The 26,703-nt window shown below is 44.2% G+C and overlaps 3 protein-coding genes across 3 annotated transcripts; all 3 read left to right on the top strand.

Annotated features, from left to right (window-relative positions):
• The first annotated feature begins 2,808 nt into the window (after window positions 1-2,808).
• Window positions 2,809-8,785, top strand: LOC132392297 (interferon tau-like). Its single transcript, XM_059966120.1, has 4 exons — window positions 2,809-3,454; window positions 3,595-3,684; window positions 8,333-8,572; window positions 8,687-8,785. Exons 1-4 carry the CDS (start codon window positions 3,323-3,325, stop codon window positions 8,783-8,785), a joined length of 561 nt encoding a protein of 186 aa, XP_059822103.1. The 5' UTR covers window positions 2,809-3,322.
• A 4,158-nt stretch (window positions 8,786-12,943) lies between these two features.
• On the top strand, window positions 12,944-18,542 carry LOC132392296 (interferon tau-like). Its single transcript, XM_059966119.1, has 4 exons — window positions 12,944-13,202; window positions 13,343-13,432; window positions 17,832-18,071; window positions 18,186-18,542. Exons 1-4 carry the CDS (start codon window positions 13,071-13,073, stop codon window positions 18,282-18,284), a joined length of 561 nt encoding a protein of 186 aa, XP_059822102.1. The 5' UTR covers window positions 12,944-13,070; the 3' UTR covers window positions 18,285-18,542.
• Window positions 18,543-22,571: 4,029 nt separating this feature from the next.
• On the top strand, window positions 22,572-26,703 carry LOC132392136 (interferon tau-like). The gene is made up of 4 exons (XM_059965984.1): window positions 22,572-22,703; window positions 22,844-22,933; window positions 26,251-26,490; window positions 26,605-26,703. Exons 1-4 carry the CDS (start codon window positions 22,572-22,574, stop codon window positions 26,701-26,703), a joined length of 561 nt encoding a protein of 186 aa, XP_059821967.1.

The following is a 26,703-nucleotide window of genomic DNA, read 5'->3' as shown; positions in this document are numbered from 1 at the left end:
AGTGGACAGCTTCGTACTCTATCTGCCATTCTGCATCTTATCTCTGTTATGGTTTACATCATTTTAGTTCCCTACCTAAAATTAATCCTGGGTGGAATTTTGTTTCTCATAAGTTCATGCAAATGAAATTTTGCAATTTCTTCTGTCCAGCATCCTCTAGTGTTATCAGTTTAATCTGAGAGTTGTAGGTTTCAGCCCCTTTTCAAAGGAAAATTGTTTAAAGTTCCGTTCGTTTTCCCAAAAATTATTCCTCTAATTGTCATTTTTGCAATGGGAATATGCATTGGGAATGTTCTGACCTACACTTAGTGCACAGGTTGTGGTTTGCAAAACCATTCCTCTTGATTTCATCACTGACCTTCAGTGAGCATAATGTGATTGTTCTTCCAATGGTTAGAAGATATATTTAACTTAATTTATTTATACTGTATTTATTCTGATCATTTTTAAAAGTATGTACATGTATCTCAAAAGTTTTAATTTATTATTATTGTGAGAATTGCAATGGATAATATATTTCTACATTTAATAAAAAAATCATTGAAGATGTTTCTACATGTTAATTATTCTGAATATTTCACATTTTTGGAATACAAATTTTGTGCACGCTGATCCTCCTCACAGAATATAACATTTCGTCTTCTCACATCTTGTTAAAGGTACTTCCCCCGCTTTATTCTATCCCTTGCAATGTCACACTCAGCATATGAGTACACTTCACAGTGATTTGACTTGATTTTTATCTTCCCTGTATGATACTTGGATTTACGTTCTTGGTTTTCATCTTCATATTCTCCCTTCGAATGAGGAAGTGTTGAATCCGAAGTGAACGTGTAACACAGGCCTATTTTGTAAAAGCAGAAGCCACATGCAGTAGCACTGTCAGGGAGGGTAACGTACGGCTCTTCTTGCTAATATCGGGCTCACTGTGGCAGTGGAGGAGGCTGCAGTCAGGTCAGAATGGGACTGGGATTGAGAACTTTTAGAATCCAGGATCATAAATTCTAAATTTAAGTTTATTGTCAGAAGCATCAGTGCCCAGGTTATAAATGCCATGAAAATTAGCTTTTTGTTTGCAAGAACAGCACAGCATATTATAAACATTACTAACAGAAGTTAGCAAACGTAATTTACAAAAACAAAGTCCTGTACAGTGAGTATATAGAGTTAGGAAAGAGGCTGAGGAGAAGGACCTCCAAGGTAGTGCAGGCAAGAATGGGACACAGGTCGATAAGGTGGTTAAGAAGGCTTATGGGATACAGTACTTGTTTTTATCAGTCGTGGCATTGAGTTCAAAGGTCAAGAGGTTATGTTGCAACTTTATAGACTCTTGCTAGGCCACCTCTGGTGGTTTGCATATAGTTCTTGTCGCTCCACTATAGGAAGGATGTTGAAGCTTTCGAGAGGGTGCAGAAGAGGTTTACCAGGATGTTGCCTGGTTTAGAGGGCATGTGCTATCACGAGAGGCTGAACAGATTTGGATTGCTTGCTTTGGAGCAGCATAGGGTGGGAGAGAGAGCTGATTGGGTTTTATATTCTTTACTCAGAGAGTGGTAGCTGTGTGGAATGAGCTTCCAGTAGAAGTGGTAGAGGCAGGTTCGGTATTGTCATTTAAAGTAAAATTGGATAGGTATATGGACAGGAAAGGAATGGAGGGTAATGGGCTGAGTGCGGGCCAGTGGGACTGGGTGAGAGTAAGCGTTCGGCACAGACTAGAAGGGCCAGGATGGCCTGTTTCCGTGCTGTGATTGTTATATGGTTATATGATGATGAGATGCATAGGTAGAGTAGACAGGGAGTATCTTTTTTCTCCCAGGGTAGAAATATCTAATACCAGAGGGCATGCATTGAAGGTGGGTCGGGGCAAGTTCAAAGGGGAATCGAGAGGTAAGTTTTTTTACTTAGGAAGTGGTAAATGCCTGGAATGTGGAATGTTTGGTAGTAGAGGCTTTTAAAGAGACGTTCAGATAAGCACATGGACGTGGATATGAGGAAGATGGAGGTAGGAGGGATTCGTTTTTAAATTATTTTTAAGCTGCCTCGATACAACATTGTGGGCCGAAGGGCCTGTTCCTGTGCTGTACTGTTCTATGTTCTGTAAACTTACAGGAACATAAATTATACACAAGTTACGAAATAAGAAAAGTAGACATAACTACACAAGTAAGTTGTGCAAGTTGATCCAGGGTCGTGTTAGGGTATTTCAGGTCGGAACAGGACCCCGAGACGGTGGGGAAGAAGCTGCTGAAGAGCTTTGAGATGTGAGTCTTCTGGCCCCTCTAGTTTCTGCCTCGTGGGAACGTTTATAATGGATGTTGCTTTCCTGGGGCACTGGGAATGTATACTTCAACCAGTGTAATATCAGAGAACTCCCGCGCTAGATAGTGACGAAAACCATAGGAATGAGAGAGAACCCCCTGCTCCGAGGACTCCAGCACTTAATCAGGAAGTAGATGTCATGGCTTCTGCAGTTTTATTGGCGTTCCACTCCTGTTGATAAACACGCCCACTTTCGGAAAGGACGAACCGTCACTTTTACCCTGGGACGCTTTCGTTTCGGGTGAATTTGCCGCGCAGCCACTTCCCAGCGGCAAGCTGAGCTGGAGACTATCCCGCAGAGAGAGCAGGCATCGGAATCGCCTTGCGATCCGGAGACGAAAGAAACGCCGAAGTGTCTTCTGTAAAGAACCCAGACACCATACCATCTTCATAGCGAGCACAGTCGCCAGCAGAAGGACGTGGCCCGGGCGCTCTGCACTGACCACCCTGCGATATGGCACCACTGCAGTTGGATGTAACAGAGAAGATCAGCGCTGACAGATGCAGTGTTACGGTAACCCTGATAACATGCAGCCCCGACGGATGCACCGACACAGTCACGTCCTCACCCCAGCACGTCCCTTGCCAAACTCGACCCACCCTCCACAACACCTTGGACCCCCGAACTGAACGAACGCACCAAGAGCCTGAGCGCTGTTGCTCTCCCCGCTGGCGGATTTTCCCGTCGCTGCAGCTGGACTCTCCAGCTTTCAGATTCCTTACTTCAGAGCGGAGACCGCTCTCTCCCGACAGGCTCCCAAATATCCCGGTCATTTCACTTTTCGAATGAAACCTATTTTCGGATTTTCACATATAAAATCCGGCAGCATGGCAGAGAGAGCTCAGAACAGGATCCCCAGACACGGGTCTCGGCAGCACCAGCGTTCGCTCCCGGATCACAAGCCGTGGCATTTCCATATCGAGAGTTCCATTCGGCGAACAAGACCCGTTTTCGGAGCTGATTCTGGTCTCAGATCGGTGCTGTATTCAGTGTCGGGTGAAGATGGCATTGGGCCGTGTTTGGAGAGTTTGCAGTGTGTGGCTGTTGTTGACCGTGACCCTGACCCTGGGCTGTGAGAGGTTACAGTTACTGCAAGTTCTCAACAGAGAGACTCTGGGCGAGCTAAATGAAATGGTGAGTTGAACCCGCTCCCAGAGACCGGTCCTGACAGTCCCCGGCTGTTTGCTGTTACCAATCAGGTGATTTCAAAGAGTCTGTTGTCCGGTGTTTCTGTGTGTGGGGATTGTCAGTAACGTTGATATCTTCTGTCTCAGGGTGGCCGCCTCCCTCGACACTGTGTGACTGAGAGGCTGTCGTTGAAAACCAAGCCCTTGGAGCTGGTGAAACTTTCGGCGGAGGTTCCTGTGAGTAATCTCTGCATTTTACTTTAACGTAAATTATTCGAGATATTTTTGTGATGCTAAGAATCTGACTTGAAATTGAACAGGTGAATAAACTATTACAGAATGTCAATGCTTTCTCTCCATGTCATTGGCATTTTCTGTCACTCCAGCTCGGATCCTAAGGAAAACATTCAAAGGGAATATATCTGACTGCAGCCTTCACACCCTGTCGATCTCCTCCTGTGTCCCACTCACTGGTGGCCCACACTGTGTATCTAACACCCTCTCCTCATCTCACATGCTCTAACACTAAACATGCCGCTCTCTGCGACCTTCTGCTTGTTACTCTCACTCCTTCTCCCTGCGCCCCCTGATCAGGCTGTCTGATCGTTTCAACTACCCACTGCATTTATCCCTTCTGACCATCTGCTGTAAATCTTCTTATCCCCTCAAAATCTCCTCGAATCAACAGAAAAACCGTGTCCACCACGGGTGATGAAATCAACTGCACCATCCTAATAATCTGACACCCAAGATTAAGTGCCCCCTCCAACCTGGTTAAATGATTGTTCAGCTTAGTTGGCCCACTGGGATCAAGGAGACGAAGGTTCTGTGTGTGTGTGTGTGTGGGGGGGGGGGGGAATAGAGGTGCATCAAATTATGTGTGGTGGAATTAGAATGTATTGCATTATTTTTCCCCACAGCTGAGGTGTCTACATGGATTTAAGACAAAAAAGTAAGAGGTTTGGATGGGACATGATAAAAATGTTCCTCCAGGGTATGCTTGAAATTTGGAACCCAGTGTCTGTGAAGATATTGAGGGCAGAAATTTTCACAACATTTAAGGAGTATATGATTGCTTCAATTGCCAAAGATACTGAGCAGCTAATGGTGAATGAGCATGAGAACAATGCAGCACAGTACATGCACAATGTCTATTCTAATATCATTCTAACCCATCCCTCCCTCATAGTCCTCCGTGTTCCTTTCTTGCATATGTCTATCTCAGAGTCCCAATAATGTCCCAAATGTATTTGCCTCGACCACCACCCTGGCAAGACGTTCTATGCATCCACTGTTCTCTGTGTAAAAGACCTACCTCTGACACTGCCTGCCCATACATTCCTCCAAACGCCTGAAAGTTATGCTCCTTTTATTAGCCATTTTCATCCTGGGAAAAAGTCTCTGTTGCCCACTCTACCTTTGCCTGTTATCATCTTGTACACCTCAATCAAGTCACCTCTCATTTTCCTTCTCTCCAAAGAGAAAAACCCAATTTATCCTCATGACACATGTCCTCTAATCTGATCAGCATCATGGTAAGTCTCCTCTGCACCCTCTGTAAAGCCATGTACTTCCTATATTGAAGTGAACAAAACTGAACACAATACTCCAAGTGTGGTCTAACCTGAGTTTTATAGAAGAGTTATAGAAACATAGAACATAGAACTGCAACATTACCTAACAGCTCTTACACTCAATCCTATGAGTAACTCCAGATGTCTTCTTAATCATCCTGTCAACTTCCTCAGCAAATTTAAGGGATCCATGGACATGGACTTCAAGATCCCTCTTTTCCTCCACTTAAGATCCCTGCCATTAACTCTGTATATTCTGCCTTCAATTTTGACCTTCCAAAGAGAAAAACTTGATACTTTTCTAAATTGAACACCACCTGCCATTTTCCAGCCCAGCTCTGCATTTCATGAATGTCCCATTTTAACCGAAATCAATCCTCTATTCTATGGATAACAGCATCAATCTTTGTGTTATCTGCAAACTTACTAACTCTCCCTTCCGCTTCCTGATCTAAGTCATTTAAAAAATATTACAAAGAGAAGAGTTTCAGGACAGATTTTTGCAAACACCACGAGCGAGAAGACTTCAAGTCAGAATGTGTTCCGTGTGCTACCACCTTCTGCCTTCTGTGGGCTAGCCAACTCTGAATCCACGTAGACACGTTTCCCTGAATTCAATGCCTCTTTACTTTTTGAATGAGCTTACCATGAGGAACATGTCAAATGCGTTACTAAAATCCATAAGACTACATCCACTGTTCTGCCTTGGGGATTTCCTTAATTCGATGTGTGATGGCCTTTTCATGTCCAGTTCTAGCTCTCCTAAGTCCATTTGTTAGCTGCTGCCTGGCTACTAGCAGACTAGATGGGCCAAATGGTCTAATTATGCTCCTATGTGTTATAGCCTACCTTGTAACTCTCAAGAGTCTGATCTTGTCTTACTAAATGTTAGGTATGTTTCTTTCTTCCTCTAAACTAGGTGTTCCACTTCTCTTGTCAACCGTGATTCCTTCACCCTACCATCCTTTCCTTGCCTTTATAGGGTAAACCTATCCAGAATCACATGCAAGTACTACAGCCTTCACATTTCCATGGTGCATTTCTCTGAGTGCATCTGTTCCCAATTTATGCTCTCGTTCCTATCTAATAGCATCATAATTCACCTGCCTCCAATTAAATAATTTATCATACTGTTTGCTCCTATCCTTCTAAAAGGCTATGGTAAAGATGTGGGAGTTGTAGTCACTGTCTCCAAAATGCTCATCTAAAAAAGATATGTCACCTGACCACGTTCATTGGCTAGAACCAGTCTTAATGTGACCTCTCCTCTAGTTGGCCTGTCTGCACACTGTGTCAGGAATCCTTCCAGTACACACCTAACGTGTTCTGTCCCATCTAAACTTTTTGCACTGAGGAGCTGACAATCAATATTAGAGAACTTGAAGTCACCCATGACCACAACCCTGTATCTTTCCAAAATCTGCCTCCCAATCTGCAGCTCAGTATCTCGGATACTGTAGGGGGATGGACAGAAAACATTCAATAGAGTGACTGCTCCCTTGCTGTTTCTGACTTCCATCAACACTGACTCAGTAGACGATCCCTCAAGGATGCCCTGCGATACCATCCCAGATTAGCAATCCCACTCCCCCACCATTTCCCCTCTCTCCCTGTCCCTTTTGAAAAATCTAAACCCCAGAAAATGCAACAGAAAATTCTTGCCCTTCTGACAGGCAAGTCTCTGTAATGGCCACAACATTGAACTTCCATGTACTGACCTATGCTCTAACTTCATCACCCTTGTTCCTGACATTACTTGTACTAAAATAGACATATTTCACACCATATAACTGACTGCCTTTATGCTGTTCCACTGCCTCTCCTTCCTCGCAGTTTCTCTCCAGGCTGCATCTCGCTTCTACTACCACTGCCCCAATCACTCTGAAAGAGATTTCTTTAGGTGGCTGCTTGATGGGTGGTATGGACTGAGAAGACCCCAGCACCTTTTTTTCTGTGACTTTTATTTGCCTCTACTCAAGTTTTGAAGTGTAGAAGATGCCTATGATCTGCTTATCTTAAAAATGTGTGATGGCCATTGGGCATCAGGTACCACAGGGTGCAGACATGGGACACCTCAGCTCACATTACAAGACACCCCTAAAAAGTTCCCATTCCCATAGTCACCTGTCATCGATTCCCCTAACCAGTTCACCTAAAATGTGTGGCTACTGGGAGATCCTGCTTTCTCTGGTGGACAGAGCATAGGTGTGTAGGTGCAGAGTAAGCAGCATCTCCCTGTGGCCACACATTTTAATTCCATGTCCCATTCCCATTCTGATAAATCTACCCATGACCTCGTCTATTGTCAAAATGAAGCCAAACTCAGGTTGGAGGAACAACACATTATATACCAGCTGGGTAGCCTCCAACCTGATGGCATGAACATTGATTTCTCTAACTTCCGTTAATGCCCCTCCTCCCTTTCTTACACCATCCTTGATTTATTTATTCCCCCCTCTTTCTTTCTGGCTCTGCCCATCACTCTTTGCCTGTTCACCATCTCCCTCTGGTGCTCCCCCCCTCCCCCTTTCTTTCTGCCTAGGCCTCCCGTCCCATGATCCTTTCCCTTCTCCAGCCCTGTATCCCTTTTGCCAATCACCTTTCCAGCTCTTAGCTTCACCCCACCCCCTCTGGACTTCTACTATCATTTCGGATCTCCCCCTCCCCCTCCCACTTTCAAATCTCTTACTATCTTTCCTTTCAGTTAGTCCTGACAAAGGGTCTCGGCCCGAAACGTCGACAGTGCTCCTCCCTATAGATGCTGCCTGGCCTGCTGTGTTCTACCAGCATTTTTTGTGTGTTGCTTGAATTTCCAGCATCTGCAGCTTTCCTCGTGTTTGCAAAGTTAACATGCAACTGTTTATGCCACTGTCTTTATAAATTACTGTTTAATCTTTTTAACAACCCATTCGGAAGACTGTCTGTTTCGCCTCCTTGATTCCCCTCTTTGTGAGATTGTCGATGTCTATAAAATCTCCCCCTCGCTATTTCTGGTGAAAGGAGAGCAGACTCTTGTCTCTGTGTAAGTAGCATCCTGTGGCATCGATGCCATTCCCTCATTCAGTCAAGCGTCTTGTTCTTCATCCGGGTGGTTCATTGCTCATTCCCTGTTGAAATCTCTAGCTGTAGACGGAAACTGCCAATGATGTGGCCTTCAATTCACAGTTGTTAGTAGCCCTCCATTTGCGGTCTGTATATTTTAAGTTGATGTTTGATTTTGTCTTGTACTAAGACTCATAAACACTCTGTTCTAATTCTAAACGTTTGTGAGACCACGGCCCTACTAATGTCCCCATGTGTGTTTTGCACAGGCCCAGGAAAGGATCCAGATTGTCCATCAGACCCTGCATCACCTCCGCAGGATCTACAGTATGAACCTGAGCTCAGTCAGCTGGGTCCAGAGCTCAGTGGAACTCCTTCGGCTTCTGTTGGATCGGCAGCTCAGAGAGCTGGATGTGTGTGTCCGGAAACCAGGCTCAGAGACCAGACCAAGGAAGAATGCCGCAATTCTTAAATACTTTCAGAAATTGAGAGAGTTTCTGAAACAGAAGGTACATTGATATTTAAACATGTGCCTGCCAATACACTGATTTATCTACTTGATACTTGTTCATTATCTAATTTTTCACTATTGAGTACATTTGCCTTTTTTTCCTCCCTTTTAGGGATTCAGCAACTGTGCCTGGGAGATAACCCGCACTGAGACCATGACGCATTTGAAACAGCTCCTTCTCATTATGGCAAAAATCAACAGAGATCACTGAAGATTTTCCAGAGTCAATTTCATGAGGGATCAAGATTTATGACTATTTATTTAAAATAAATTTCAAGGAAAAGTATATCTGAACAGACTGATATTACATTCAAAAATAAATTAAACTAAATGCTAGAAATGTTAATGGAAACGCCAACTGGTGCAAATAATCAGTGCATGTGCAGAAGAAACCTGAGTTAATTCCTCGAGTCAATGCTCATAAACTTGAAACACTAACTGTTGTTCACTCCTCTCAGCAGTTGTCTGAGCTGTGCATGTTTGCAGTATTTTCTGTTTTTACTATTTATTATATAACTATATGAATCACACATTTTCATTTGGCAAGTGATGTGGAAGGAATAATGTCCGGGTCTTTCTCCATATCCAGTGTTGTATTAATTTATTGTATTATTTATTTATTAATTTATTTTTGTAGTATTACTCAGTGATGACATGTGAATTTGCCGAATGATCCTATTCTTGTCCATTCATATCAAGACAGGCAGCTACTGTAATGCAATGATCCATTCCTGGAAAAGGTGCACAGTGGACAGCTTCGTACTCTATCTGCCATTCTGCATCTTATCTCTGTTATGGTTTACATCATTTTAGTTCCCTACCTAAAATTAATCCTGGGTGGAATTTTGTTTCTCATAAGTTCATGCACATGAAATTTTGCAATTTCTTCTGTCCAGCATCCTCTAGTGTTATCAGTTTAATCTGAGAGTTGTAGGTTTCAGCCCCTTTTCAAAGGAAAATTGTTTAAAGTTCCGTTCGTTTTCCCAAAAATTATTCCTCTAATTGTCATTTTTGCAATGGGAATATGCATTGGGAATGTTCTGACCTACACTTAGTGCACAGGTTGTGGTTTGCAAAACCATTCCTCTTGATTTCATCACTGACCTTCAGTGAGCATAATGTGATTGTTCTTCCAATGGTTAGAAGATATATTTAACTTAATTTATTTATACTGTATTTATTCTGATCATTTTTAAAAGTATGTACATGTATCTCAAAACTTTTAATTTATTATTATTGTGAGAATTGCAATGGATAATATATTTCTACATTTAATAAAAAAATCATTGAAGATGTTTCTACATGTTAATTATTCTGAATATTTCACATTTTTGGAATACAAATTTTGTGCACGCTGATCCTCCTCACAGAATATAACATTTCGTCTTCTCACATCTTGTTAAAGGTACTTCCCCCGCTTTATTCTATCCCCTGCAATGTCACACTCAGCATATGAGTACACTTCACAGTGATTTGACTTGATTTTTATCTTCCCTGTATGATACTTGGATTTACGTTCTTGGTTTTCATCCTCATATTCTCCCTTCGAATGAGGAAGTGTTGAATCCGAAGTGAACGTGTAACACAGGCCCATTTTGTAAAAGCAGAAGCCACATGCAGTAGCACTGTCAGGGAGGGTAACGTACGGCTCTTCTTGCTAATATCGGGCTCACTGTGGCAGTGGAGGAGGCTGCAGTTAGGTCAGAATGGGACTGGGATTGAGAACAGACGTGCTTTTAGAATCCAGGATCATAAATTCTAAATTTAAGTTTATTGTCAGAAGCATCAGTGCTCACGTTATAAATGCCATGAAAATTAGCTTTTTGTTTGCAAGAACAGCACAGCATATTATAAACATTACTAACAGAAGTTAGCAAACGTAATTTACAAAAACAAAGTCCTGTACAGTGAGTATATAGAGTTAGGAAAGAGGCTGAGGAGAAGGACCTCCAAGGTAGTGCAGGCAAGAATGGGACACAGGTCGATAAGGTGGTTAAGAAGGCTTATGGGATACAGTACTTGTTTTTATCAGTCGTGGCATTGAGTTCAAAGGTCAAGAGGTTACGTTGCAACTTTATCGACTCTTGTTAGGCCACCTCTGGTGGTTTGCATATAGTTCTTGTCGCTCCACTATAGGAAGGATGTTGAAGATTTCGAGAGGGTGCAGAAGAGGTTTACCAGGATGTTGCCTGGTTTAGAGGGCATGTGCTGTCACGAGAGGCTGAACAAACTTGGGTTGTTTGCTTTGGAGCAGCATAGGCTGGGAGGGAGAGCTGATAGTGGTTTATATTCTTTACTCAGAGAGTGGTAACTGTGTGGAATGAGCTTCCAGTAGAAGTGGTAGAGGCAGGTTCGGTATTGTCATTTAAAGTAAAGTTGGATAGGTATATGGACAGGAAAGGAATGGAGGGTAATGGGCTGAGTGCGGGCCAGTGGGACTGGGTGAGAGTAAGCGTTCGGCACAGACTAGAAGGGCCAGGATGGCCTGTTTCCGTGCTGTGATTGTTATATGGTTATATGATGATGAGATGCATAGGTAGAGTAGACAGGGAGTATCTTTTTTCTCCCAGGGTAGAAATATCTAATACCAGAGGGCATGCATTGAAGGTGGGTCGGGGCAGGTTCAAAGGGGAATCGAGAGGTAAGTTTTTTTACTTAGGAAGTGGTAGATGCCTGGAATGTGCTGCCTGTATGGTAGAAGAGGCTTTTAAAGAGATGTTTAGATAAGCACATGGACGTGGATATGAGGAAGATGGAGGTAGGAGGGATTCGTTTTTAAATTATTTTTAAGCTGCCTCGATACAACATTGTGGGCCGAAGGGCCTGTTCCTGTGCTGTACTGTTCTATGTTCTGTAAACTTACAGGAACATAAATTATACACAAGTTACGAAATAAGAAAAGTAGACATAACTACACAAGTAAGTTGTGCAAGTTAATCCAGGGTCGTGTTAGGGTATTTCAGGTCGGAACAGGACCCCGAGACGGTGGGGAAGAAGCTGCTGAAGAGCTTTGAGATGTGAGTCTTCTGGCCCCTCTAGTTTCTGCCTCGTGGGAACGTTTATAATGGATGTTGCTTTCCTGGGGCACTGTCTCCTGCCGATGTCATTTATGGTGTGGAGAGTGAGGAAACTGGACGAGTGTACTACACTCTGCAGCCTCTTGAATTCCTGTGCATTGAGTTTCCACACCAATCCACGATGCAACCCGCCAGAACGCTTTCTACTGTACATCTGCAGAAGTTTGGCAGAGTATTCGATGACATTTTGAATCGCCTTCAACTAAGAAAATAGGGATGCTGGTCTGGCGCGTGTCTTTACTGTTGCATCCCGCAGTGGTCGAGTGTGTTGAGTCCTTGGATGTTCCCGGTGCATGCTGGCAGTAGTTCGGTAGAGGCTCCTTCACGCTAAACTGGTTGAAGTGCCCTTCGATACTGAGGAGGGCATTGGGGAGGCCAGTTAATCACGGAGCTGAATCCCTCCGGTGTTAATTTGACATCTGCCTGGGGTGGGAATGTATACTTCAACCAGTGTAATATCAGAGAACTCCCGCGCTAGATAGTGACGAAAACCATAGGAATGAGAGAGAACCCCCTGCTCCGAGGACTCCAGCACTTAATCAGGAAGTAGATGTCATGGCTTCTGCAGTTTTATTGGCGTTCCACTCCTGTTGATAAACACGCCCACTTTCGGAAAGGACGAACCGTCACTTTTACCCTGGGACGCTTTCGTTTCGGGTGAATTTGCCGCGCAGCCACTTCCCAGCGGCAAGCTGAGCTGGAGACTATCCCGCAGAGAGAGCAGGCATCGGAATCGCCTTGCGATCCGGAGACGAAAGAAACGCCGAAGTGTCTTCTGTAAAGAACCCAGACACCATACCATCTTCATAGCGAGCACAGTCGCCAGCAGAAGGACGTGGCCCGGGCGCTCTGCACTGACCACCCTGCGATATGGCACCACTGCAGTTGGATGTAACAGAGAAGATCAGCGCTGAAAGATGCAGTGTTACGGTAACCCTGATAACATGCAGCCCCGACGGATGCACCGACACAGTCTCGTCCTCACCCCAGCACGTCCCTTGCCAAACTCGACCCACCCTCCACAACACCTTGGACCCCCGAACTGAACGAACGCACCAAGAGCCTGAGCGCTGTTGCTCTCCCCGCTGGCGGATTTTCCCGTCGCTGCAGCTGGACTCTCCAGCTTTCAGATTCCTTACTTCAGAGCGGAGACCGCTCTCTCCCGACAGGCTCCCAAATATCCCGGTCATTTCACTTTTCGAATGAAACCTATTTTCGGATTTTCACCTATAAAATCCGGCAGCATGGCAGAGAGAGCTCAGAACAGGATCCCCAGACACGGGTCTCGGCAGCACCAGCGTTCGCTCCCGGATCACAAGCCGTGGCATTTCCATATCGAGAGTTCCATTCGGCGAACAAGACCCGTTTTCGGAGCTGATTCTGGTCTCAGATCGGTGCTGTATTCAGTGTCGGGTGAAGATGGCATTGGGCCGTGTTTGGAGAGTTTGCAGTGTGTGGCTGTTGTTGACCGTGACCCTGACCCTGGGCTGTGAGAGGTTACAGTTACTGCAAGTTCTCAACAGAGAGACTCTGGGCGAGCTGAATGAAATGGTGAGTTGAACCCGCTCCCAGAGACCGGTCCTGACAGTCCCCGGCTGTTTGCTGTTACCAATCAGGTGATTTCAAAGAGTCTGTTGTCCGGTGTTTCTGTGTGTGGGGATTGTCAGTAACGTTGATATCTTCTGTCTCAGGGTGGCCGCCTCCCTCGACACTGTGTGACTGAGAGGCTGTCGTTGAAAACCAAGCCCTTGGAGCTGGTGAAACTTTCGGCGGAGGTTCCTGTGAGTAATCTCTGCATTTTACTTTAACGTAAATTATTCGAGATATTTGTGTGATGCTAAGAATCTGACTTGAAATTGAACAGGTGAATAAACTATTACAGAATGTCAATGCTTTCTCTCCATGTCATTGGCATTTTCTGTCACTCCAGCTCGGATCCTAAGGAAAACATTCAAAGGGAATATATCTGACTGCAGCCTTCACACCCTGTCGATCTCCTCCTGTGTCCCACTCACTGGTGGCCCACACTGTGTATCTAACACCCTCTCCTCATCTCACATGCTCTAACACTAAACATGCCGCTCTCTGCGACCTTCTGCTTGTTACTCTCACTCCTTCTCCCTGCGCCCCCTGATCAGGCTGTCTGATCGTTTCAACTACCCACTGCATTTATTCCTTCTGACCATCTGCTGTAAATCTTCTTATCCCCTCAAAATCTCCTCGAATCAACAGAAAAACGGTGTCCACCACGGGTGATGAAATCAACTGCACCATCCTAATAATCTGACACCCAAGATTAAGTGCCCCCTCCAACCTGGTTAAATGATTGTTCAGCTTAGTTGGCCCACTGGGATCAAGGAGACGAAGGTTCTGTGTGTGTGTGTGTGTGGGGGGGGGGGGGAATAGAGGTGCATCAAATTATGTGTGGTGGAATTAGAATGTATTGCATTATTTTTCCCCACAGCTGAGGTGTCTACATTGATTTAAGTCAAAAAAGTAAGAGGTTTGGATGGGACATTAGAAAAATGTTCCTCCAGGGTATGCTTGAAATTTGGAACCCAGCGTCTGTGAAGATATTGAGGGCAAAAATTTTCACAACATTTAAGGAGTATATGATTGCTTCAATTGCCAAAGATACTGAGCAGCTAATGGTGAATGAGCATGAGAACAATGCAGCACAGTACATGCACAATGTCTATTCTAATATCATTCTAACCCATCCCTCCCTCATAGTCCTCCGTGTTCCTTTCTTGCATATGTCTATCTAAGAGTCCCAATAATGTCCCAAATGTATTTGCCTCGACCACCACCCTGGCAAGACGTTCTATGCATCCACTGTTCTCTGTGTAAAAGACCTACCTCTGACACTGCCTGCCCATACATTCCTCCAAACGCCTGAAAGTTATGCTCCTTGTATTAGCCATTTTCATCCTGGGAAAAAGTCTCTGTTGCCCACTCTACCTTTGCCTGTTATCATCTTGTACACCTCAATCAAGTCACCTCTCATTTTCCTTCTCTCCAAAGAGAAAAACCCAATTTATCCTCATGACACATGTCCTCTAATCTGATCAGCATCATGGTAAGTCTCCTCTGCACCCTCTGTAAAGCCATGTACTTCCTATATTGAAGTGAACAAAACTGAGCACAATACTCCAAGTGTGGTCTAACCAGAGTTTTATAGAAGAGTTATAGAAACATAGAACATAGAACTGCAACATTACCTAACAGCTCTTACACTCAATCCTATGAGTAACTCCATATGTCTTCTTAATCATCCTGTCAACTTCCACAGCAACTTTAAGGGATCCATGGACATGGACTTCAAGATCCCTCTTTTCCTCCACTTAAGATCCCTGCCATTAACTCTGTATATTCTGCCTTCAATTTTGACCTTCCAAAGAGAAAAACTTGATACTTTTCTAAATTGAACACCATCTGCCATTTTCCAGCCCAGCTCTGCATTCCATGAATGTTCAATTGTAACCCAAATCAATTCTCTATTCTACTAAACACCATCAAACTTTGTGTTATCTGCAAATTTACTAACTCTCATTTCCGCTTCCTGACCTAAGTCATTTTAAAAAATATTACAAAGAGAAGGGTCTCAGGACAGAATTTTGCAAACACCACGAGCGAGAAGACTTCAAGACAGAATATGTTCCGTCTGCTACACTAGATGGGCCAAATGGTCTAATTATGCTCCTATGTGTTATAGCCTACCTTGTAACTCTCAAGAGTCTGATCTTGTCTTACTAAATGTTAGGTATGTTTCTTTCTTCCTCTAAACTAGGTGTTCCACTTCTCTTGTCAACCGTGATTCCTTCACCCTACCATCCTTTCCTTGCCTTTATAGGGTAAACCTATCCAGAATCACATGCAAGTACTACAGCCTTCACATTTCCATGGTGCATTTCTCTGAGTGCATCTGTTCCCAATTTATGCTCTCGTTCCTATCTAATAGCATCATAATTCACCTGCCTCCAATTAAATAATTTATCATACTGTTTGCTCCTATCCTTCTAAAAGGCTATGGTAAAGATGTGGGAGTTGTAGTCACTGTCTCCAAAATGCTCATCTAAAAAAGATATGTCACCTGACCACATTCATTGGCTAGAACCAGTCTTAATGTGACCTCTCCTCTAGTTGGCCTGTCTGCACACTGTGTCAGGAATCCTTCCAGTACACACCTAACGTGTTCTGTCCCATCTAAACTTTTTGCACTGAGGAGCTGACAATCAATATTAGAGAACTTGAAGTCACCCATGACCACAACCCTGTATCTTTCCAAAATCTGCCTCCCAATCTGCAGCTCAGTGTCTCGGATACTGTAGGGGGATGGACAGAAAACATTCAATAGAGTGACTGCTCCCTTGCTGTTTCTGACTTCCATCAACACTGACTCAGTAGACGATCCCTCAAGGATGCCTTGCGATACCATCCCAGATTAGCAATCCCACTCCCCCACCATTTCCCCTCTCTCCCTGTCCCTTTTGAAAAATCTAAACCCCAGAAAATGCAACAGAAAATTCTTGCCCTTCTGACAGGCAAGTCTCTGTAATGGCCACAACATTGAACTTCCATGTACTGACCTATGCTCTAACTTCATCACCCTTGTTCCTGACATTACTTGTACTAAAATAGGCATATTTCACACCATATAACTGACTGCCTTTATGCTGTTCCACTGCCTCTCCTTCCTCACAGTTTCTCTCCAGGCTGCATCTCCCTTCTACTACCACTGCCCCAATCACTCTGAAAGAGATTTCTTTAGGTGGCTGCTTGATGGGTGGTATGGACTGAGAGGACCCCAGCACCTTTTTTTCTGTGACTTTTATTTGCCTCTACTCAAGTTTTGAAGTGTAGAAGATGCCTATGATCTGCTTATCTTAAAAATGTGTGATGGCCATTGGGCATCAGGTACCACAGGGTGCAGACATAGGACACCTCAGCTCACATTACAAGACACCCCTAAAAAGTTCCCATTCCCATAGTCACCTGTCATCGATTCCCCTAACCAGTTCACCTAAAATGTGTGGCTACTGGGAGATCCTGCTTTCTCTGGTGGACAGAGCATAGGTGTGTAGGTGCAGAGTAAGCAGCATCTCCCTGTGGCCACACATTTTAATTCCATGTCCCATTCCCATTCTGATAAATCTACCCATGACCTCGTCTATTGTCAAAATGAAGCCAAACTCAGGTTGGAGGAACAACACATTATATACCAGCTGGGTAGCCTCCAACCTGATGGCATGAACATTGATTTCTCTAACTTCCGTTAATGCCCCTCCTCCCTTTCTTACACCATCCTTGATTTATTTATTCCCCCCTCTTTCTTTCTGGCTCTGCCCATCACTCTTTGCCTGTTCACCATCTCCCTCTGGTGCTCCCCCCCTCCCCCTTTCTTTCTGCCTGGGCCTCCCGTCCCATGATCCTTTCCCTTCTCCAGCCCTGTATCCCTTTTGCCAATCACCTTTCCAGCTCTTAGCTTCACCCCACCCCCTCTGGACTTCTACTCATTTCGGATCTCCCCCTCCCCCTCCCACTTTCAAATCTCTTACTATCTTTCCTTTCAGTTGGTCCTGACAAAGGGTCTCGGCCCGAAACGTCGACAGTGCTCCTCCCTATAGATGCTGCCTGGCCTGCTGTGTTCTACCAGCATTTTTTGTGTATTGCTTGAATTTCCAGCATCTGCAGCTTTCCTCGTGTTTGCAAAGTTAACATGCAACTGTTTATGCCACTGTCTTTATAAATTACTGTTTAATCTTTGTAACAACCCATTCGGACGACTGTCTGTTTCGCCTCCTTGATTCCCCTCTTTGTGAGATTGTCGATTTCTATAAAATCTCCCCCTCGCTATTTCTGGTGAACGGAGAGCAGACTCTTGTCTCTGTGTAAGTAGCATCCTGTGGCATCGATGCCATTCCCTCATTCAGTCAAGCATCTTGTTCTTCATCCGTGTGGTTCATTGCTCATTCCCTGTTGAAATCTCTAGCTGTAGACGGAAACTGCCAATGATGTGGCCTTCAATTCACAGTTGTTAGTTGCCCTCCATTTGCGGTCTGTATATTTTAAGTTGATGTTTGATTTTGTCTTGTACTAAGACTCATAAACACTCTGTTCTAATTCTAAACGTTTGTGAGACCACGGCCCTACTAATGTCCCCATGTGTGTTTTGCACAGGCCCAGGAAAGGATCCAGATTGTCCATCAGACCCTGCATCACCTCCGCAGGATCTACAGTATGAACCTGAGCTCAGTCAGCTGGGTCCAGAGCTCAGTGGAACTCCTTCGGCTTCTGTTGGATCGGCAGCTCAGAGAGCTGGATGTGTGTGTCCGGAAACCAGGCTCAGAGACCAGACCAAGGAAGAATGCCGCAATTCTTAAATACTTTCAGAAATTGAGAGAGTTTCTGAAACAGAAGGTACATTGATATTTAAACATGTGCCTGCCAATACACTGATTTATCTACTTGATACTTGTTCATTATCTAATTTTTCACTATTGAGTACATTTGCCTTTTTTTCCTCCCTTTTAGGGATTCAGCAACTGTGCCTGGGAGATAACCCGCACTGAGACCATGACGCATTTGAAACAGCTCCTTCTCATTATGGCAAAAATCAGCAGAGATCACTGAAGATTTTCCAGAGTCAATTTCATGAGGGATCAAGATTTATGACTATTTATTTAAAATAAATTTCAAGGAAAAGTATATCTGAACAGACTGATATTACATTCAAAAATAAATTAAACTAAATGCTAGAAATGTTAATGGAAACACCAACTGGTGCAAATAATCAGTGCATGTGCAGAAGAAACCTGAGTTAATTCCTCGAGTCAATGCTCATAAACTTGAAACGCTAACTGTTGTTCACTCCTCTCAGCAGTTGTCGGAGCTGTGCATGTTTGCAGTATTTTCTGTTTTTACTATTTATTATATAACTATATGAATCACATATTTTCATTTGGCAAGTGATGTGGAAGGAATAATGTCCGGGTCTTTCTCCATATCAATGTTGTATTAATTTATTGTATTATTAATTAATTAATTAATTTATTTTTGTAGTATTACTCAGTGATGACATGTGAATTTGCTGAATGATCCTATTCTTGTCCATTCATATCAAGACAGGCAGCTACTGTAATGCAATGATCCATTCCTGGAAAAGGTGCACAGTGGACAGCTTCGTACTCTATCTGCCATTCTGCATCTTATCTCTGTTATGGTTTACATCATTTTAGTTCCCTACCTAAAATTAATCCTGGGTGGAATTTTGTTTCTCATAAGTTCATGCACATGAAATTTTGCAATTTCTTCTGTCCAGCATCCTCTAGTGTTATCAGTTTAATCTGAGAGTTGTAGGTTTCAGCCCCTTTTCAAAGGAAAATTGTTTAAAGTTCCGTTCGTTTTCCCAAAAATTATTCCTCTAATTGTCATTTTTGCAATGGGAATATGCATTGGGAATGTTCTGACCTACACTTAGTGCACAGGTTGTGGTTTGCAAAACCATTCCTCTTGATTTCATCACTGACCTTCAGTGAGCATAATGTGATTGTTCTTCCAATGGTTAGAAGATATATTTAACTTAATTTATTTATACTGTATTTATTCTGATCATTTTTAAAAGTATGTACATGTATCTCAAAAGTTTTAATTTATTATTATTGTGAGAATTGCAATGGATAATATATTTCTACATTTAATAAAAAAAATCATTGAAGATGTTTCTACATGTTAATTATTCTGAATATTTCACATTTTTGGAATACAAATTTTGTGTACGCTGATCCTCCTCACAGAATATAACATTTCGTCTTCTCACATCTTATTAAAGGTACTTCCCCCGCTTTATTCTATCCCCTGCAATGTCACACTCAGCATATGAGTACACTTCACAGTGATTTGACTTGATTTTTATCTTCCCTGTATGATACTTGGATTTACGTTCTTGGTTTTCATCCTCATATTCTCCCTTCGAATGAGGAAGTGTTGAATCCGAAGTTAACGTGTAACACAGGCCCATTTTGTAAAAGCAGAAGCCACATGCAGTAGCACTGTCAGGGAGGGTAACGTACGGCTCTTCTTGCTAATATCGGGCTCACTGTGGCAGTGGAGGAGGCTGCAGTTAGGTCAGAATGGGACTGGGATTGAGAACTGACGTGCTTTTAGAAACGAGGATCATAAATTCTAAATTTAAGTTTATTGTCAGAAGCATCAGTGCCCAGGTTATAAATGCCATGAAAATTAGCTTTTTGTTTGCAAGAACAGCACAGCATATTATAAACATTACTAACAGAAGTTAGCAAACGTAATTTACAAAAACAAAGTCCTGTACAGTGAGTATATAGAGTTAGGAAAGAGGCTGAGGAGAAGGACCTCCAAGGTAGTGCAGGCAAGAATGGGACACAGGTCGATAAGGTGGTTAAGAAGGCTTATGGGATACAGTACTTGTTTTTATCAGTCGTGGCATTGAGTTCAAAGGTCAAGAGGTTATGTTGCAACTTTATAGACTCTTGCTAGGCCACCTCTGGTGGTTTGCATATAGTTCTTGTCGCTCCACTATAGGAAGGATGTTGAAGCTTTCGAGAGGGTGCAGAAGAGGTTTACCAGGATGTTGCCTGGTTTAGAGGGCATGTGCTATCACGAGAGGCTGAACAGATTTGGATTGCTTGCTTTGGAGCAGCATAGGGTGGGAGAGAGAGCTGATTGGGTTTTATATTCTTTACTCAGAGAGTGGTAGCTGTGTGGAATGAGCTTCCAGTAGAAGTGGTAGAGGCAGGTTCGGTATTGTCATTTAAAGTAAAATTGGATAGGTATATGGACAGGAAAGGAATGGAGGGTAATGGGCTGAGTGCGGGCCAGTGGGACTGGGTGAGAGTAAGCGTTCGGCACAGACTAGAAGGGCCAGGATGGCCTGTTTCCGTGCTGTGATTGTTATATGGTTATATGATGATGAGATGCATAGGTAGAGTAGACAGGGAGTATCTTTTTTCTCCCAGGGTAGAAATATCTAATACCAGAGGGCATGCATTGAAGGTGGGTCGGGGCAGGTTCAAAGGGGAATCGAGAGGTAAGTTTTTTTACTTAGGAAGTGGTAAATGCCTGGAATGTGGAATGTTTGGTAGTAGAGGCTTTTAAAGAGACGTTCAGATAAGCACATGGACGTGGATATGAGGAAGATGGAGGTAGGAGGGATTCGTTTTTAAATTATTTTTAAGCTGCCTCGATACAACATTGTGGGCCGAAGGGCCTGTTCCTGTGCTGTACTGTTCTATGTTCTGTAAACTTACAGGAACATAAATTATACACAAGTTACGAAATAAGAAAAGTAGACATAACTACACAAGTAAGTTGTGCAAGTTGATCCAGGGTCGTGTTAGGGTATTTCAGGTCGGAACAGGACCCCGAGACGGTGGGGAAGAAGCTGCTGAAGAGCTTTGAGATGTGAGTCTTCTGGCTCCTCTAGTTTCTGCCTCGTGGGAACGTTTATAATGGATGTTGCTTTCCTGGGGCACTGTCTCCTGCCGATGTCATTTATGGTGTGGAGAGTGAGGAAACTGGACGAGTGTACTACACTCTGCAGCCTCTTGAATTCCTGTGCATTGAGTTTCCACACCAATCCACGATGCAACCCGCCAGAACGCTTTCTACTGTACATCTGCAGAAGTTTGGCAGAGTATTCGATGACATTTTGAATCGCCTTCAACTAAGAAAATAGGGATGCTGGTCTGCTGCGTGTCTTTACTGTTGCATCCCGCAGTGGTCGAGTGTGTTGAGTCCTTGGATGTTCCCGGTGCATGCTGGCAGTAGTTCGGTAGAGGCTCCTTCACGCTAAACTGGTTGAAGTGCCCTTCGATACTGAGGAGGGCATTGGGGAGGCCAGTTAATCACGGAGCTCAATCCCTCCGGTGTTAATTTGACATCTGCCTGGGGTGGGAATGTATACTTCAACCAGTGTAATATCAGAGAACTCCCGCGCTAGATAGTGACGAAAACCATAGGAATGAGAGAGAACCCCCTGCTCCGAGGACTCCAGCACTTAATCAGGAAGTAGATGTCATGGCTTCTGCAGTTTTATTGGCGTTCCACTCCTGTTGATAAACACGCCCACTTTCGGAAAGGACGAACCGTCACTTTTACCCTGGGACGCTTTCGTTTCGGGTGAATTTGCCGCGCAGCCACTTCCCAGCGGCAAGCTGAGCTGGAGACTATCCCGCAGAGAGAGCAGGCATCGGAATCGCCTTGCGATCCGGAGACGAAAGAAACGCCGAAGTGTCTTCTGTAAAGAACCCAGACACCATACCATCTTCATAGCGAGCACAGTCGCCAGCAGAAGGACGTGGCCCGGGCGCTCTGCACTGACCACCCTGCGATATGGCACCACTGCAGTTGGATGTAACAGAGAAGATCAGCGCTGACAGATGCAGTGTTACGGTAACCCTGATAACATGCAGCCCCGACGGATGCACCGACACAGTCTCGTCCTCACCCAAGCACGTCCCTTGCCAAACTCGACCCACCCTCCACAACACCTTGGACCCCCGAACTGAACGAACGCACCAAGAGCCTGAGCGCTGTTGCTCTCCCCGCTGGCGGATTTTCCCGTCGCTGCAGCTGGACTCTCCAGCTTTCAGATTCCTTACTTCAGAGCGGAGACCGCTCTCTCCCGACAGGCTCCCAAATATCCCGGTCATTTCACTTTTCGAATGACACCTATTTTCGGATTTTCACATATAAAATCCGGCAGCATGGCAGAGAGAGCTCAGAACAGGATCCCCAGACACGGGTCTCGGCAGCACCGGCGTCCGCTCCCGGATCACAAGCCGTGGCATTTCCATATCGAGAGTTCCATTCGGCGAACAAGACCCGTTTTCGGAGCTGATTCTGCTCTCAGATCGGTGCTGTATTCAGTGTCGGGTGAAGATGGCATTGGGCCGTGTTTGGAGAGTTTGCAGTGTGTGGCTGTTGTTGACCGTGACCGTGACCCTGGGCTGTGAGAGGTTACAGTTACTGCAAGTTCTCAACAGAGAGACTCTGGGCGAGCTGAATGAAATGGTGAGTTGAACCCGCTCCCAGAGACCGGTCCTGACAGTCCCCGGCTGTTTGCTGTTACCAATCAGGTGATTTCAAAGAGTCTGTTGTCCGGTGTTTCTGTGTGTGGGGATTGTCAGTAACGTTGATATCTTCTGTCTCAGGGTCGCCGCCTCCCTCGACACTGTGTGACTGAGAGGCTGTCGTTGAAAACCAAGCCCTTGGAGCTGGTGAAACTTTCGGCGGAGGTTCCTGTGAGTAATCTCTGCATTTTACTTTAACGTAATTTATTCGAGGCATTTGTGTGATGCTAAGAATCTGACCTGAAATTGAACAGGTGAATAAACTATTACAGAATGTCAATGCTTTCTCTCCATGTCATTGGCATTTTCTGTCACTCCAGCTCGGATCCTAAGGAAAACATTCAAAGGGAATATATCTGACTGCAGCCTTCACACCCTGTCGATCTCCTCCTGTGTCCCACTCACTGGTGGCCCACACTGTGTATCTAACACCCTCTCCTCATCTCACATGCTCTAACACTAAACATGCCGCTCTCTGCGACCTTCTGCTTGTTACTCTCACTCCTTCTCCCTGCGCCCCCTGATCAGGCTGCCTGATCGTTTCAACTACCCACTGCATTTATCCCTTCTGACCATCTGCTGTAAATCTTCTTATCCCCTCAAAATCTCCTCGAATCAACAGACAAACTGTGTCCACCACGGGTGATGAAATCAACTGCACCATCCTAATAATCTGACACCCAAGATTAAGTGCCCCCTCCAACCTGGTTAAATGATTGTTCAGCTTAGTTGGCCCACTGGGATCAAGGAGACGAAGGTTCTGTGTGTGTGTGTGTGTGTGTGTGTGGGGGGGGGGGGGATTAGAGGTGCATCAAATTATGTGTGGTGGAATTAGAATGTATTGCATTATTTTTCCCCACAGCTGAGGTGTCTACATTGATTTAAGTCAAAAAAGTAAAAGGTTTGGATGGGACATTAGAAAAATTTTCCTCCAGGGTATGCTTGAAATTTGGAACCCAGCGTCTGTGAAGATATTGAGGGCAAAAATTTTCACAACATTTAAGGAGTATATGATTGCTTCAATTGCCAAAGATACTGAGCAGCTAATGGTGAATGAGCATGAGAACAATGCAGCACAGTACATGCACAATGTCTATTCTAATATCATTCTAACCCATCCCTCCCTCATAGTCCTCCGTGTTCCTTTCTTGCATATGTCTATCTCAGAGTCCCAATAATGTCCCAAATGTATTTGCCTCGACCACCACCCTGGCAAGACGTTCTATGCATCCACTGTTCTCTGTGTAAAAGACCTACCTCTGACACTGCCTGCCCATACATTCCTCCAAACGCCTGAAAGTTATGCTCCTTGTATTAGCCATTTTCATCCTGGGAAAAAGTCTCTGTTGCCCACTCTACCTTTGCCTGTTATCATCTTGTACACCTCAATCAAGTCACCTCTCATTTTCCTTCTCTCCAAAGAGAAAAACCCAATTTATCCTCATGACACATGTCCTCTAATCTGATCAGCATCATGGTAAGTCTCCTCTGCACCCTCTGTAAAGCCATGTACTTCCTATATTGAAGTGAACAAAACTGAACACAATACTCCAAGTGTGGTCTAACCTGAGTTTTATAGAAGAGTTATAGAAACATAGAACATAGAACTGCAACATTACCTAACAGCTCTTACACTCAATCCTATGAGTAACTCCAGATGTCTTCTTAATCATCCTGTCAACTTCCTCAGCAAATTTAAGGGATCCATGGACATGGACTTCAAGATCCCTCTTTTCCTCCACTTAAGATCCCTGCCATTAACTCTGTATATTCTGCCTTCAATTTTGACCTTCCAAAGAGAAAAACTTGATACTTTTCTAAATTGAACACCATCTGCCATTTTCCAGCCCAGCTCTGCATTTCATGAATGTCCCATTTTAACCGAAATCAATCCTCTATTCTATGGATAACAGCATCAATCTTTGTGTTATCTGCAAACTTACTAACTCTCCCTTCCGCTTCCTGATCTAAGTCATTTAAAAAATATTACAAAGAGAAGAGTTTCAGGACAGATTTTTGCAAACACCACGAGCGAGAAGACTTCAAGTCAGAATGTGTTCCGTGTGCTACCACCTTCTGCCTTCTGTGGGCTAGCCAACTCTGAATCCACGTAGACACGTTTCCCTGAATTCAATGCCTCTTTACTTTTTGAATGAGCTTACCATGAGGAACATGTCAAATGCCTTACTAAAATCCATAAGACTACATCCACTGTTCTGCCTTGAGGATTTCCTTAATTCAATGTGTGATGGCCTTTTCATGTCCAGTTCTAGCTCTCCTAAGTCCATTCGTTAGCTGCTGCCTGGCTACTAGCAGACTAGATGGGCCAAATGGTCTAATTATGCTCCTATGTGTTATAGCCTACCTGGTGGACAGAGCATAGGTGTGTAGGTGCAGAGTAAGCAGCATCTCCCTGTGGGGCTACACATTTTAATTCCATGTCCCATTCCCATTCTGATACGTCTACCCATGGCCTTGTCTATTGTCAAAATGAAGCCACACTCAGGTTGGAGGGACAACACCTTATTTACCGGCTGGGTAGCCTCCATCCTGATGGCATGAACATTGATTTCTCTGACTTCTGTTAATGCCCCTCCTCCCTTTCTTATCCCATCCTTGATTTATTTATTCCCCCCTCTTTGTTTCTGTCTCTGCCCATCACTCTTTGCCTGTTCTCCATCTCCCTCTGGTGTTCCCCTCCCCCTTTCTTTCTCCCTAGGCCTCCCGACCCATGATCCTTTCCCTTCTCCAGCCCTGTATCCCTTTTGCCAATCACCTTTCCAGCTCTTAGCTTCACCTCACCCCCTCTGGACTTCTCCTATCAATTTGGATCTCCCCCTCCCACTCTCACTTTCAAATCTCTTACTATCCCTTCTTTCAGTTAGTCCTGACGAGGGTCTCGGCCCAAAACGTCGCCGGTGCTTCTCCCTATAGATGCTGCCTGGGCATTTTACGTTCCACCAGCATTTTTTGTGTGTTGCTTGAATTTCCAGCATCTGCAGCTTTCCTCGTGTTTGCAAAGTTAACATGCAACTGTTTATGCCACTGTCTTTATAAGTTACTGTTTAATCTTTTTAACAACCCATTCAGACGACTGTCTGTTTCGCCTCCTTGATTCCCCTCTTTGTGAGATTGTCGATTTCTATAAAATCTCCCCCTCGCTATTTCTGGTGAAAGGAGAGCAGACTCTAGTCTCTGTGTAAGTAGCATCCTGTGGCATCGATGCCATTCCCTCATTCAGTCAAGCGTCTTGTTCTTCATCCGTGTGGTTCATTGCTCATTCCCTGTTGAAATCTCTAGCTGTAGACGGAAACTGCCAATGATGTGGCCTTCAATTCACAGTTGTTAGTAGCCCTCCATTTGCGGTCTGTATATTTTAAGTTGATGTTTGATTTTGTCTTGTACTAAGACTCATAAACACTCTGTTCTAATTCTAAACGTTTGTGAGACCACGGCCCTACTAATGTCCCCATGTGTGTTTTGCACAGGCCCAGGAAAGGATCCAGATTGTCCATCAGACCCTGCATCACCTCTGCAGGATCTACAGTATGAACCTGAGCTCAGTCAGCTGGGTCCAGAGCTCAGTGGAACTCCTCCGGCTTCTGTTGGATCGGCAGCTCAGAGAGCTGGATGTGTGTGTCCGGAAACCAGGCTCAGAGACCAGACCAAGGAAGAATGCCGCAATTCTTAAATACTTTCAGAAATTGAGAGAGTTTCTGAAACAGAAGGTACATTGATATTTAAACATGTGCCTGCCAATACACTGATTTATCTACTTGATACTTGTTCATTATCTAATTTTTCACTATTGAGTACATTTGCCTTTTTTTCCTCCCTTTTAGGGATTCAGCAACTGTGCCTGGGAGATAACCCACACTGAGACCATGACGCATTTGAAACAGCTCCTTCTCATTATGGCAAAAATCAGCAGAGATCACTGA

This window comes from Hypanus sabinus, chromosome 4 (genome assembly GCF_030144855.1).
Source record: "Hypanus sabinus isolate sHypSab1 chromosome 4, sHypSab1.hap1, whole genome shotgun sequence".
NCBI lineage: Eukaryota > Metazoa > Chordata > Chondrichthyes > Myliobatiformes > Dasyatidae > Hypanus > Hypanus sabinus.
The sequence above is the reverse complement of the archived record's forward strand: the minus strand, read 5'-3'. Positions and strand labels throughout refer to the sequence as shown.